The 15933-nt window shown below is 46.1% G+C and overlaps 1 protein-coding gene across 1 annotated transcript; it reads right to left on the reverse strand.

The window, feature by feature from the left end:
• Nucleotides 1-12946: 12946 nt before the first annotated feature.
• Nucleotides 12947-15046, reverse strand: Pwwp4 (PWWP domain containing 4). The gene has a single exon (XM_026382215.2). The coding sequence runs from the start codon at nucleotides 15044-15046 to the stop codon at nucleotides 12947-12949; it is 2100 nt and encodes a 699-aa protein (XP_026238000.2).
• Between the last annotated feature and the right edge of the window lie 887 nt (nucleotides 15047-15933).

Consider the following 15933-nt stretch of genomic DNA (forward strand, 5'->3'; position numbering starts at 1 on the left):
CTATAGCAGTTCAAACTGACCAAGACATGTGGAAACATGTTTGACTCTTTACCTTTATTTAGCAATTTTCAAATGAGGAGTTGATTCCCTAGCAACCTCCAAAATGGCCTTTTTGAAAATAATTTTGAACTTGTGGATTTAGAAATATTAATATGTTTTAATTAATTGTATTTTCATTCTTATTGATGCTAAAATAGTGGCTAGGAGGAGCCCCTTCAGATCAGCTCCTAAGACCTTTTCTTTTTAATTTTTATTTTGAGTCCTGGGGATTGAACTCAGGGGTGCTTTATCACTGAGCTACATCTCCAGCCCTTTTGATAGTTTATTTAGAGACAGGGATTTGCTAACTGGCTGAGGCTGGTCTTCAACTCATGATCCTCCTGCCTCAGCCTCCAGAGTTGCTCAGATTACAAGTGTGTGCCATTGTGTCCAGCATCCAAGACCTCTTATCAAGGACCTAAAAGTTTTGGACTTCCTTGTCTTATGGTCTGACAAGATGTTCTATGCTTATCTGTTTTGTTTCCTGCTCTAGAATCAGGCATTTTCCATGGTCTCTTTTTTCTTTTAGTTTTTAAGTGGGTAGTACAATTTCAAAAACAAACTGGATGATATGAAGGCTCATTGCTGCTGCATTGATCCTCATTTTTTAAGAGAGAGAGAGAGAGAGAGAGAGAGAGAGAGAGAGAGAGAGAATTTTTTAATATTTATTTTTCAGTTTTTGGAGGACACAACATCTTTATTTCATTTGTATGTGGTGCTGAGGATGGAACCCAGTGCCCTGCGCATGTCAGGCGAGCACGTTACCACTTGAGCCACATCCCCAGTCATTGGTCCTTATTTTTATACCTCTTTAGTGTTCAGTGCTAGGCATTACACACACACACACACACACACACACACACACACTGATACATATCATACAGAGACAATTCCAATTTATATTCACGACTACAGGGTAAACCAGGCATGGTGGAGCATGCCTGGAATTCCAGCTACTTGGTAGTCTGTGGCAGGAGGATGGCAAGTTCAAGCCAGCCTGGGCAACTTATGAAGACTCTGTCTCAAAATTAAAATAAAAAGGCTTGGATGTAGTCAGTGGTAGAGCACCCCTGAGTTTAGTCCCCAGTACTGCAAAAGCAAAGCAAAACAAAACAAAACAAATAGAAAAAAAAAACACCCCAAAACGAAACAAAAAACATTCAGGATAAATTTGTCTATCTTACACATATGTGGATTATGGATTAAAATATAATATGCTTATGCATTTGCTTTATCCTGCACTATACATAAAACATAGAATAACAAAAGTAGCCTTCCACCAATGTGACTACAGAAAAGAGTCTGAAAAAGATATTTGTGCATCTGCTCTTTCCACTGTCCCCATTCCCTAGGTATGTACTACAGACTCACCTCTGTCCCTAGGGCCTCATTCATCCTCGATCCTTCCTGGAAACACCAGCCTTTACCAATGTCCCCCTGTTTGGGTTGCTTGAAACTCATTCTTGAGCAGATTCCTAAGACACAAGTCGTGGCAATCCCATTCTGCATGTTGCTGCATGTTGGTTACAGTTTGCTGAATTTATACTTTGAAAAGGAGCTTGGTTGGATTTAATAGCCTTTGTTCAGATTTTCTCTCCTTTATTTCCTTAAACTGTCTTGTGTCCACATACATTGTTGCTAGAGGAAAATTTAGTTTTTTGGTTTTTTTTTTTTTACCATTGTACACCAAATCTCTTTGGCTGAATAGTCAAAGACTTAAAAAAAAAGTTCAATGATTTGAGTAGAAAACACTTAGGTTTTGCTTGTTATGTGCTGGTTTTCCCATGTGTGTTCTTGCAATTTATGGATTGGAATCCCCCTCTCCACTCTCCAGAGGAAGGGATCCTTAAATTGTACATTTTCATATTTGTCCTTTTCCTTTGCTATTTTTTGGGAAACCCCTATTACATATATATATATATATATATATATATATATATATATATATATTACATTTTCTTTTTGCTTGTCTTCTATATTTGTTGTTTCTTTTAAGTCATCTTCCTAATTCATCTTTTATTATTAAATGTGCACTGAAAATCTCCATCTATTTCTCTTGGGGCATTATATATTGTATTTATTTATTCTTGAGGTCCTCTTACTTCAGTGCTATTTCCTAAAAGTTAAAAAATTGAAATTTTAAACTTTTATTATTTATTATTAGTTCTTTTTTAATATTTATTTTTTGTTTTAGGTGGACACAATATCTTTATTTATTTTTATGTGGTGCTAAGGATAGAAACCAATGCCTCGTGCATGCCAGGGCAGTGCACTATCACTTGAGCCACATCCCCAGCCCCTATTATTAGTTCTGAGTCTATTGCCTCATTTCTGCGATTTTATTTATAGTCGTGTCTTATATTGTTTTTTCATGTCTCAGATCATTTTATTCTTTTTACATAGGGTAATTTTTAATGTTTTCTCCAAATTGAGGTTTTAAAAAGTTGAAACAAATCTTAGAAACCATTAAAGAAAACTAACATTTCATTAAACTATATAAAATTTTAAAATATCTCTGTGAAAGAAAAAAAATAAAATCAAAATACAATAGAGCTTGGGGAAAATGTTGCAATTCAGATCAGCAAATGGCTAATTTCCTTAATACATAAAGGAACCATTTTTAATGCCTTTTCCTTGCTCTACAATGAGGGAATCCAGCTTTACCTGATCTGTGCACACCTCTCTGAAATGCTTTTGTTGTCTAGAGGGATGTTATTTTGCATTTATTCTCTTTTATTTTGCTTATTTTGTATGAGATTTGCCATTGATCCTGTCCTGTCAACTCATTTTCACATAAAATTGATTTTCCTGCTTTTGCAAAAGTGAAGCACAGTACAGGATAGATTTTCTAGTTTCACATATAAGGAGTGCCCTCTTCTGTTGATTTTGAGGACTGTGAACAGATGTGTGTTTACTATCAGCGATCCATATTTGTTCTCCCTCCCTTTTATTTGGACCTTCTGTTTTCTTTACTTCTGTCACTCCTATCTTGCTTTATTTGTATTCTATTCCCCACAGTTTCTCCTCAGTGAAAGTCCTTGCCTTGAAAAGAAGTTTTGAGAGTTCATTAGGTCCAGTTCATCTGAGCCCGTTTAGATCTTTAGGGTGATGATAAACCCTCCCTGGCTTCTCCCCTATACACTTTGGGTTCCTGGAGTGTGGGGCACTAGCTGCTTCCTCTTTGTGTACCAAGCTACTTCCACAGGGGCTGGCTTAACACAGGAACCGCCTTGACATGTCAATGAACCCCATTCACCACCCACTAATCTCCTGGAGGAAGGGGGTTGGTAAAAAAAAAAAAAAAGAAAGAAGCAGGCTCCCAAGCTGTCTCTGTGTGATCCCTCCTGTGAGCAGGTTTGTCTAACATGCTGCAAAGTGTTTCTTCAGTAGGCCTGCTGGGGTCTTGAGTCACCTGGGTCCACATCTGAGGAGGCAGTGTGGGGCTGGCCTCTCACTCCCTCTTCCTCTTTCCTTTTTTCCTCCAAGGCCCTTGGCCTTTACTGCTTCATCATACCCCTAAACCTTCTTCTTTCCTTGGGGATGCTGCTCCCATGTGACCTGCAGTGTCAGGGACTTTCTTGGCCAGGGCCTGGAAGTTTCTAGAGCTAACTTCTAGCCCCAGGTCCCAGGGTTCTTGTTCCTGCCCAGTGTGGGCTCTTTCTCCTATCTACTCTCAGTATTTCCTTTAAGGATTAGTACTTAGAAATCTGATTTTTCTAATCTGACTAGAAAGCAGATTAATGGTTGCCAGAGAGCAATCCCTTATGACTCTGCATTGGCTTCTTCTCAATCTCCATGTCACTTCTACAGAGTAAACTCTGGTATCCAATCATCCTCCATGTGAAAAGATGTAGGTGGCTTGTGCAGATTTGGTATCTTCTTCCTCTGGATTGTGTCCATATCTCTCTGGGTTTGGACTCAGCTTTTGAGTCACTTCCACCTGATTGGAAGCTTCCTATTAGTTAGACTGCCCTTTTGTACTTTCAAACTATTTCCTTAACTAACTCTAGAGTATTACCCTTCTCTCTAATTAGCTGGAGTATAAACAACTGCCCCACTCAGGCTACATTTTTGCCCTTCTCAGCCTGAAGACCACCAACCTACCTCTAATATCCACTGAGCTCAACTAAACTTCCCAAGGATGATGGAACATGATGTTTTAACCCACGAGCCTTATCAAGTGTTCCAGGATCCAATATATTGCCTGTCTTTCCTTGTCACACTTTTATCCACTGCCCAGTTGGGAACTTCTGGAGAGAGCTGCTAAGGCTGGGGGCCGTGTGTTAATTTGCTAATCATACTGGTACAGGTAGCACTGGGTATTTTTTTTTTCTGTACTCCTGTGAGTTATTTACATGAAGCATCTTGTTTAACATCCTTTGGACCTTTGCATTTGTTAAGAATCTTTGAGATATGCAGGACCACTTCCCAAATCATAGAAATGAGGAAATGGAGGTACCAAGAGGTTAATAGCAGAGCCAAACAACTAGTTACCAGCATCTTCACTACACTATAGTCCTCTATGCTTGTGGGATATTACTTAACATTCAGAAGGAATGATAGTACATGTCATTTGCCAAGAATTAATATGTAGTTTTGGTGAAAGCCATAAAAATGCACTTCTCAGGTTTTTGACTACAGAGATTGACTTCAGGGAGCAGCCCTGACCAAGAGTTCCAGCTGTGGTGCTCTGAAGATGACAATCACATTTGTACTACTCCCCAATTAATGACATTCGTTTCTGAGTGATGCCAGGTTGCTAAGGCCAGCTATTCCTGAAAGACATGGAACTCCTCTGATTGTTGATTCCAGCTTAAAGACTCCCTGACAACCATGCCAAACTCACCTAGAATTGCACCAAGGTCTATGATGCTTTCTTCTAACTTTTCTTCCTTATTTGCCTCTCTTCTTCACTTGAGGTCCTATTTGCATTGCAGTGTGATGGTTCTGCCAGTCTCTTTGGGGTCCCGTTTCACTTTCTCTTCCAGGTATTTTAGCTAGTAAATGTCTTGCATGTCTAATCCACTGGGTGCCATCTTAGTAGACACAGACAAGTCACTGTGCTCAGAACTTTACAAGCATTGTCTTTATTAGTCCTTAGAGTCAACTTATGAGGTGGGAGAGTATAATATCCATATAAAGAAGAGGAAAACATGAATATTTTTAATGTTATCTTTTCAGACTGAAGGGCTGAGATAGAGCTGGACAAGGAGAGGTGGAGCCACATAGTTTCTAGTAAGCAGGGCCTCTCAGGATACACCCTCTAACCCTCCAGTACTGTGGTGCAGAGAAACAGAAGTGGGTAGGTTTGTAAGAGGGTAGGGACACCTAGCAGAGGACAACTACAACACCACCTTGCCCAGGAGACATTTAGAGCATGTGATTGGCATACAGGATGTGCCCTCCATGTGGAGTCACTGTGAATTAGAAAAATATGAAAAAAGTTTATGTGATGAAAAAGCCCAGCTTTCTGATTCATCCACTTTCAGTCAAGGGAGGGTTGGGACATACTAAGACAATGAATATACAAGTTCTGCGCACATAATTAACTTGTGCATTCCATCAGGTAGCACTTATGGACTGAGCATCATGTGCCCATTATGGAGATCTAGGTGTAAAGATCCTTGCTCTGACACAGAATGGATCATAAAAAAGTAAGAGAATTAATATTTACTCTGTATTAAATGGTAATAAATGACAAGAACAGAACAGGATGATGTGATAAGATACTGAAGAGGTTGCAGGCTTACTTTAGGCAGGGTAGTCAAGGAAACTTTCCTGTTGGGTTTGCTGTTGCTGACACCAAGTGCAATTTCATCTGGAACAGATGGTATATAAAGTTATAGGATTGACTTGAGATGGCCTAAGGCAGTGATTCTTATACTCAAGGGTGCACCAGAATCACCAGAAGGGCTAGTTAAAAGTCAGGCTGCTGGGATTCACCCAGGGGTTTCTGATTTAGCATGTCTGGGTCAGGGTCCAAGAATTTGTTTTCCCATAAAGCTCCCAGGTGATGTTGATGCTCCAGGTCCCATACTAGTGTGTTATGGTTTAGATATGAGGTGTCTCCCAAAAGCTGTGTAAGAGACAAGGAAAGAATGTTAAAAGACGAAATTATTGGGAGATGTGACCCAATCAATAGATTAATCTACTTGAATAGATTAACTGGGTGATAACTGTGGGAAGGTAGGGTGTGCTACAGGAGGTAGGTCACTAGGAGCATGCCTTTGGGGTTTGAATTTTGTCCCTGGTGAGCAGATGAGAACAGTATTGCCTCTCTCTCTCTCTCTCTCTCTCTCTCTCCCCCCCCCCCTTCTTGGATATCATGTTCTGAGCCAATTTCCTCCTCCACGCCCTTCCACCATGATGTTCTGCCTCACCTTGGGTCTAGAACTATGGAGTTGGACAACAGTGAATTGAACCTCTGAAACTGTGAGCCAAAATAAACTTTTCCTCCTTTACAGTTTTCTTGTCATGTCTTTTGGGCACAGTGATGAAAATCTGATTAAAATATTTGCAGATCCACCACTCTAGGTGTAAACATAACTGGGAACAAGAAAGCAGTTGAATTCCAAGCCTAGATTTAGGAGCAAGAGAAGGGGGTACATAAAGTAGAAGTAAAATCAGGAGAATACCCCTGAAGCTGGGTGAAGATAGTTTGAGAAAAGCAGGAGGGACCAATTACATTGACTGTTACTGAAGAGTTTCAGAATTGAGGACTGAGAATGATAGTGGATTTAGGATGAGAAATGTCATTGGTGATTTTGACAAGAGCCAATACCATGTGGGCTGGGGCTGGGGCTCAATGGTAGAGCGCTTGCCTAGAAGGTGTGAGGCACTGGGTTCATTCTCAATACCACATATAAATAAAATAAAATAAAGGTCCATCGACAACTAAAAAATACTTTTTTTTTAAAAGAGCCAATACAGTGGTAGGTATGGATGAGTGCCTTAATACAGTGGGTTGAAGAATGATCAGGAGGGGAGGAAGCAGAGACAGGGAAAGATAAAATCCCTTCCAAGAAACCCTTATTTTCAAGGGGAAAGGAGGAGTGAGAGCATGAGTGAAGTGAAGACACGTCCTTGATTTTTGGAGGAGGACACTATTCACATGTACTGCAATGATTAACTAAGATGAGAAGGGGGAAAGGATGGTAATTTTGAAGATAGGAGATTATGGGAGAGTGAACTGAACACGAAAATGGAGTAGGATTGCCAGGCAGCTCTAAGGAACAACTTGAGATGAGTGGTGAAGCATTTAAAGGGAAACCAGTTGGTATGGTTGTGATCATAATTGTGGAAGGGCCCAGAGTGATATTGCATGACTGTAATCCCACTGTAATCCCATGACTGTAATCTCAGGCAACCAAGGCAGGAGGCTTGCAAGTTCAAGTCCATCCTAGATGACGTAGCCAGACCCTGTCTCAAAATAAAAAAATAAAGAGGTTAGCTAGATGCCCTTCAACAGATAAAAAAAAATAAAGAAAATGTGGCATATATACACAATGGAATATTACTCAGCCATAAAGAGGAATGACATTTGCCTGTAAACGAATGGAACTGGAGAGTATCCTGCTAAATGAAATAAGCCAATCCCCCAAAACCAAAGACCAAATGTTCTCTCTGGTATGTGGATGCTATTCACAATAAGCTGGGGGTGGGGAGTGGAGGTTCATTGGATTTGACAGCGGGAGTGGGGATGAATAGAAGTTCATGGGATCAGACAACGGAGAATAAAGGGAAAAGGGATGGGAATGGGAAAGACAGTAGAATGAATCAGACATAATTTTCCTATGCTCACATGTGAATACACAAGCAGTGTAACTCCACATCATGTATAACCACAAGAATGGAAGTTATACTCCATGTATGTGTAATATGTTAAAATATACTCTACTGTCATGCATAGCTAAAAAGAACAAAAGAACAAATAAAAAATTAAAATGAATAAAAGTAAATAGATTGGTATATAGGTCAGTGGTAAAGCACTCCTGGGTTCAATCCTCAGTACAAAAAAAAAATGGTGTCAAGGCTGCGGACACTGAGAAGGTGGGGGGGTGGCAGTGGGGCAGAGAAATTGTTGGGAAATTGAGTGAGTGTGTAGGAAAAAGAGAAGGTGTGCTCAGAGAGTGGGATCCTTGGTATCAATTGTTGGTAGTAGAAGCCAAGAGTATGACCATGCTAGTTGGTGACTGAGGTCACAAAGCTGAAAAAATCTTAGGAGTTGAGGAAAACAAGGGATGGAGAGAGAAGGGTGTGGGATAAGGCAGGGTGAAAATTCTGGAGTCCTGAGGAGCCATGGCAGAAGTAGTGGTGAAGACAAGGAATGGGAGATAACGGGGAGGTGAGCAATGGGAAAGGATCATGCATCCTATAGTCCCATGGCAGGTGCTCAAAGATGGTGGGGTTTGGAGGGCAGGAAGTACACCAATTCCACCTGCATGGTGTGAGGGATGTGGGAGAGAAATCAGTCTGTGCCTGAGAAAGCAGTAGGAAAAACAATGGTGTTGGGACACAGAGGTAAGAGAAGAGCATGACAGAAGGTGAGGATAGAGGGTTGTTGCCTGAACATACATGCACAAAGGGCATTGGCAGTTTAAGTAATATTAGAGGCAGGATATGCAGAGACTTCTGCAGATGGCAGACTCAAAAATGAACAGTCTGCAGGTATTGGGCTGCCATGGCACCTGGGCATATAAAACACAATGACCCTAGTCTCGACATTCTCCTGGAAGAGATGGGCAACAACTTGGAATTATTACTTACTTTTTGGATTGAGTAAAAAGTGGGGAGAAGGAAGGTGTCTATAATTTATATGGTTTTAAAATGAAAGAATGATTGAGTTATGCTAACCTGTAGTAATTTGCAGAGTGAATCCAGATACCTAAATGCAGAGCACAATGAAAACTGGGTCCCATTTTAAGCTCTCATGTGTTTTTTTTTTTTTTTTTTTTGGTACTGGGGATTGAACCCAGGGGCTCTTAACCACTGAACCACATCCACAGCCATTGCTTAGGGCCTCACTAAGTTGCTGAGGCTGGCTTTGAACTAGTGATCCTCATGCCTCAGCCTCCGAAGCTGCTGAGGTTACAGGTGTGCACCACTGTGCCTAGCTCCCAAACACTTTTTGAATATATTTTGCATATACATGGTTGAGTTTGAGCTATGTGAGAACATGGTAAGGAGAGAGGCAAGGAGGCTTGCAAGTTCAAGTCCTGAGGCTATGGGTCAAGAAACCTAGCCTCGATGAGGAGGAATACTGGTCATTCATAGAACTGCCAGATTAAGTACAGAACATGCCATTAAATGTCCACATACATGAGATCTATTATACAAAAGACACTTATTATCTAAAGGAAATTTAAATTTAACTGAGTTTCAGTACATTTATTTGCAAAATATGGTAATCCTAGTTGCATGATCTGATAGCATAACTTCAAAGGAATCAGATATTTTTAGGAGGGAAGATGGAGAATGATTGTAAGCAATAGCGAGGAGTGAGGAGAGCATTGATGCTACCTCAAGGCTCTGTGACACAAGGAAGGTGCTAGAGAAGGCTCAGAGGATACAGTATCCTAAGGTGGAGGTGAAGGAGCCTGATTTGTATGACAGTGAATGAAGGAAGCACAGAGGAAATTTTCAGGATGTCACAAGGCAGAAAGTTGCAGGGCACAGGTTGTGGCAGGAAAAGGGGTTCTCATCAGTAGGATGCCAAGCTCTGTGGAGCTTCTCAAAAGTGCTACCAGAAGATTGTCTAATTGAGACAATCACAGAGAAGACCAACTCCCCAGCCTGCAGTATTAGCAGGGTGCCCATTCAAAGCAGTGGATGCTAAATACCAGCAGGATTCCACTGAATGTCATGGCTCTTCTCAGGAAATTACAATGAAATCTAAGAATGACAACAAATGTGGCCCTTCTCCTTCGCTGGCTGTAGTTGTGCAGGCTTGAAGTGCCACCTAAGCAGCCTATAGGCCTCCCTGGGTCACAGAAACTCTGCCACAGCTCTGTGCTTGTGAGCCAACAAGTCCCCCCCTCCACTGAATGATATTCTTTACCATGCCTTGGTCTAGCATCCCCCAAATCCACCCCCACATGCCTTCTCCCAGTTCACACGAGAACATTTTAGCCAGGCCCTGCAGTTCATCTGAGGAGAAGGCATCTCCCACCCACACGGGAACTGTACTTCCCTCCCCTGCTGCGATGGGCTGTGATCTTACCTACTCTGAGTTTGCCCTTGTCATCGGTCCTGCAGCAAGGACAGTTAACAGGATGGATGCTGCCCAAGACAAGCAACGTCTTTTGAGGTGGCTCCCTTAGAGGCGGTCTTTGTGGCCTACAGAGACAAAAAAAGGTGCTCCCCAGTTCACAATGATTAGGGGATTGCTGATTCTAGGGTGACAGCTTGGGGGTTCCTGGTGCTCCAAATCCTTGTGCTCATCAGCTTTCCAGGTCTCAGGGCTCTACTCCTCCCTCTTCCGCTCCCCAGTGGAGGTGGAGACCTGTGCACCAGCGCATGCCATCTCTCTGCAGCAATGCCAAACATCCATTAGCACAGGACCTGGCCGTCAGCAGCGTGCCTTACAGCTGGAGGAGAAGTGGACTCCTGGAAATAGGGTTTACAATAGGTGACAGGTGAGGCTATGGCATCACACAAACCCACCTGCGATGGAGATCCAGCAGGGACCCTGCCTCAAAGAGGAGGAAGATAGGAGCTCATGGGAGACATGGCCGCCTCTCCTGGATAAAGGTGCCACTTGTAGATGATATGCAAAAGAGACCAGCCTCTCTCCCTTCACCCCAACCAACAGAAACCTCCGACCTGAAAAATAGGGGGGGGGGAAGCAGGATCTGGATTCAAATGCAGGGAGTCAGCCCATGTGGCTGGTCAACATTTCTCACTAACAGGACAAAGCGTCATATCCTTGTTCCCTCACAAGTGCGATTGTCGCCTGGGTTGCAAGATTCCCGTCCCTTTCTAGGGCACCTGGAGTTGATCTTCAGAGCAGAGCCTTAAGCCACAGCTCACTTGCTCTCCTGATGAAAAATGAAGGAATGAATGAATGAATGAGGCAGTGAGGGAGAGAGTGGAACCCAGATGCTAACATGGCCCCAGCAGACAGCTGAGAGAGAGAGAGAGAGAGAGAGAGAGAGAGACAGGGTCGTGGAGAAGCTAGAGGGCACTGTCTAGGTGAACGGGGTCTGCACAGAGTGCCGAGGCCTACAGTCTGTTGAAAATGATTCCCAGGACCATGAGGGCTTCAGGGGGCCCCAGGAGGCTGCTCTCTGTCAGGCAGAGTCCAAAGAGAGGTAGGTCAGGCCTGACACCCGTACCATTTGGAAGGCGACATGTAAAGTTGCACAACGTCAACCACAAACATGAATATTTATTTGGAATGAGCAGGGAACTCACAATGAGCCTTCAAAATGACAACAGCCACCATGATACTTTCCGTGATATTATTTCGTGGTGAGTGTGCTTATACGCTTTCTTGGATGCTCCACCGGAGCCATGGTGCAATTTCAAGCGTGATGGAGCAGGAGTCCAAGGGGAAAGACACAACAGTTGGATTGTGAATCCAGAGAGCCACCTTGCAAGGTCGAGAAAAGCACCTGCCATGGGAACACACAGCATAGCCTAACACACGAGAACAAGGGACTTCCTCCAACAGCTACCCACCCGCTCAGGATCCCCTCAACCCTCAATGCTTCATCCAATCAAGTTTTCAAAGTAAACTGTTTTTTTCTCACGCGTATTCTCAGAAAGACGTTTCGCTTCAAGTTAGTAGGAGAATCCGTGGGTTTTGCCCGCGTCATTTGAGGGTGTGTGTTTAATTACATTTGGACGATGGCCAGGTAGGGCCGAGCAGAGGCTGTTTCTATCTTCCATTTGCAACTTGGCAGTCCCGGTACTGGCACTGTGCCAGCTGCCTGGAAAGACTGACCCAGTCTGCGTTTCTGCGGTGGGAGCCTGCTGGCCCGTGAAGAAGTCGGGGGATACACCTTGAGACAAATGTCTCTGTGTGAGGGCCTGTGGGATCCAGAGCAAATGCTTGCTGTCCTGTAACTCATCCTCTGTGGATGGGCTCCTCTCCCATCCACTCCATGGAGTGGCTGGCCTGTGAAGTGGTCAACCTGGGACTGGATGGCCATGTGAGGAGGATCCAGTCACTGCCAGTGATGGGAGGGGGCCTGTGGCCTGTGTGCTTCAGGAAGCCGCTGCTCTTCAGCCTGTGAAGAAGGGCCACTCCCTGCTCCCAGAGGCGGAATTTCATGAATGCACCAAGTCGATGCTCCTAGGCAAGATCCCACGGGACAAAAGGGCCCTTGGGTGCCAGGATTTCACCCATGCCCGGAGGATGGTGGGCTGGTGATCCAGCAACTCTGTGCTCGGCTGGACTTCCAGAATGGCTTTTGAAGAAGTATCAGAAGGTGATGATATCACAGGAGAAAGCATCTCTGTCATTGGTTTTGACTTCAAGAAGCAAATAGGTGTAGCAGGGAAAGTTTGGGGATGATGTCAAGAAGGAGCCCAAGGCATATGTATATCCACATGTCCCTGGACGCATGAAAAATCCAGGGGATGTTTGTGTGAGCACACGCATGAGGTTCCCCAGGTTAGTGTTGCTAGATAGCTGAAGGCCGGGCCTTTGCTGGTGTGTGTCTTGTATGAAAGTATCAAGTGGGAAGGGAAGGAGTGTCCTGAGAAACGGTGTTATGTTCCTCTAGCAACATATGAGCAGCTCTGCCTCCCAAAGGGTGTTGCAGTATTTGAGCCAAATAGCGGGTGAGGGGTTTGGGGACAAGAAATGTGGCTGAAGGTGGCATCCACCAAGGGGAGAGAGATGGATCCACCATGAAGAGTGCACCTTCCAAAAGTCTGGAAGGTGCACAGCATATGGGACTGCCTAGGGAGGGGGTGAGGCGCCTCCTTTCACACAGAGGGGCGGCCTGATGGGTTGGGGAGAGGAGGAGGCCCCTGCGGAGGTGCAGGGCTGGGGAAGAGACCTGACCACCTTTCTGCCTCTCCTGGATCTCTTCCTCATCTGCTTCAAGATGTCCTTGTCAAACAGTTCCTTCTCCCGTGGATGCACAGGTGGCCCTCGCAGGTACTTCTCTTCTGCTCCCTTGTAGTCGAGTCCGTCCAGCGCAGCGATTGAACAAATGATCGCTTCTGGCAGCAGGACTTCCAGAAGAAATCTCACTTTGTCACCTCTGATGAGAGTGAGCAAGGCCTTGTCCGTTTGCTCGTAGATGTCTTGCAGATGCTTGACGACGACATCCAGCTGATCCTCGTCCTCCAGGTACGTCTCGATGCAGAACACGTACCGGCTTTCACTCAGAAAGGACGTCAGCCACCGGGACTGCTTCCTGCCCTTCACGATGTCCAGCAGATGGTGGTCGGCCCCCTTCTTCTTCACGATGAAGTCCACCAGCTTCTGGTTGGCTCGGTCCCGAGCGGCCCTCCTGCGGTCGGGGAGCAGCTTCTTGCAGGTCCTCTTGCCGCCCACGCCCACCGAGGTCTCCTCCTCGGAATCTTCCAGGTCGGCATAATTCACCTTTGGAAAACTGACGTCCAGGTCCCCGTCTTGGATGGCTTTGCGCATGGGGTAGCTGGCGTCGGCCGCGTAGTAGTCCAGGAAGGAGCCCACGAAAGAGCCCCGACCCACCCGCTCTCGGTAGTGGGCAATGAGCGACAAGCACCAGTTCACACTCTGCCGGTAGGCCTTGCTGGCTCTCTTCAGGAGTTTCTCCTTCTCCTCACAATCCAGGTGCTTCAGCCTGTGCAGAGGGACCCGAATGCCGCTGCGTTCCCCGCGCAGGTTCGCCTCAATCAACAGCACCCGGGCCGTCTTCTGGGTTTTGCACACGCTCTTGACCACTGCCGGCCAAAACGGATGATCCTGAAACTTGAACCAGACCATCGTCCCTCTTTTGATAGGGCAGGGCTCGCGTGCCGAAGGCCCTGCTGCGGCTCCTCGCGCTGGTCGATCGCCAGCCCTTATGGTGCTGGCCCTGGCGGCCCTCATCGCCTGGGAGCGCACACGGCGTGGGCGCCCCCGCAGTCCTTTCTTGGGGTCCGGCGCCTGGAGCTTCCTTTTCCTGTGGGCGAAACCGAGGGAGCGACGCAGGCTCGGGGTAGAGCCGGTGGAGGATGCTGCCATCCCTTCCAAGGCACCCTCGCCTGGGCCCTCTGCATTCTCTGCGAAGGCAGTGGTCTCCTGGGAAGTAGCCGGGGTCTCTGGGCGGGTGTCCCCCGCCTCTTGGTGCTGAGCTTTGGGCACAGCTGCAAAGAGTCTTGCTGGAGGCGACCAAGCTGGCTGTTGGTCTTTAGCACAGGCATCCTCCCCCACGGCGGGAGGACGCGCGAAGGGGCCTGCTTCTTCTGCCCCCTCTTCCTGGCGGTCACCTCCACTAGGAGGCAGGAAATCTGGATGCTCGTGGGTGTCTTGCGATGCCTCTGCTTGCTTTTCAGCTGGAGACAGGCGGATGGCTGTGTGCACCTGGGAATTCTCGCCATGCAGGCCGTGCCCCTTCTCTGAACGCACGCACAGGGATCCCCGTTGTCCCCTTTTCTTAGTCCAGAAGTGCCCTTTGCGCCTCTGATACTTTCTGCCAGGTGGCGAGCTGGCTGGCTTTTGGAGTACCTCTGCAGGCACCTTAGGGGTCCCTGGCTCCTCGGGTTTTCTTCCTTGATCCGAGTGGGCTTTCTCAGTCAGAATCTCCAGCGCCACTCTAAGGGCTCTTCTGTACCTTCTTTTCTCCCCCGATGGCACAGTGGCCCTGGACCATGCCCGGGCTGAGGTGGCCAGGGCTTCGATTTCCAACTTGTTCAGCGCCCTTGCGTCTTTGCCCTTCACTCTCAATTTTTGGTCTTCAGAGAGGATCTGGACTTGGAGAGAAAGCACCCTTCTCCTCTTATATTTCGGCAAAGTCCAAGATCTGGACAAAACCTTGGCTGGCCACAAGCGGCCTTTCCAACAGCATAGGACATACTGGGTGTCCATTGCAGTTGGAGTTGGGGGGTCAGGAGGTGATTGGAGGAGGGCAGGACGCCTGGCTCTCAAAACCACTGCTAATGCAGTTCTGTCCCAAGGCTGCGTGCAGTCCTCAGGGACTGCAAAGGGCTGGCAGCTTGAGTGGCTCTCTTCCCGCCCGAGTCTCCCTGAGGTGCTGGGCTGACTGCTTGTTTTTGTGGGTGATACAGGAGCAACCTGGAGTTCACAAAAGGAAAAGCAGAAAAGTGTCAAAAGGGAAAATTCCTCTCGTGCAAGTAGAAGCACCCTGCTCTATGAGATTGTTGAGGGATGAAAGAAGGAAACACAGAGAGCGCGTCCTTCACAGAAGGGTTTATAAATGGAAAGTACTTGGGGGAAAAACAGACAAAACCCTGGAGGTGTCAGGGGGGCTCCATAACAAGGCAAATCCAACATCTTGTCCTAATTGTAAGGATTGTGCAGCTCAAAGAGCAAGCACACGAGGAAGTGGGTGTCATGCCAGGGTACCCTTTCTCGAACTGTACATTCTGTGCCTTTTTGGCTCCTGGGGCTTCTCCCCTGGAGAATGCCTCGGATTTTCTTCTTTTCTGAGGGGTTTGTGCCGCCCTGCCCTCCTGCAGGAGGTGTTTGTGCAATGTCACGTTCAAGAGCTTGCACGTGGAACCCAGGGGTTTGTGAAGGTCCTCCTGCTGGTTCTTCCTGCCTAGCGGGGTGAGGAAGAACACACTGGTTCAGGCTCTGGTCTCCAGCTGTGGCCTGAACTGCTGTCTCGTGGTTTACATCTTCTGTCTTCCAATACCAAATCTGTGATTCTTACCGTGAAAACAAGGGTCTGAACGAACAGCAAGGTGCAACAGGGGGCTGTGGGAGAGGCTTACCCAGGGTCACGAAGGTCC

The sequence above is a fragment of the Urocitellus parryii genome, chromosome X (genome assembly GCF_045843805.1).
Source record: "Urocitellus parryii isolate mUroPar1 chromosome X, mUroPar1.hap1, whole genome shotgun sequence".
In the NCBI taxonomy this organism is placed as follows: domain Eukaryota; kingdom Metazoa; phylum Chordata; class Mammalia; order Rodentia; family Sciuridae; genus Urocitellus; species Urocitellus parryii.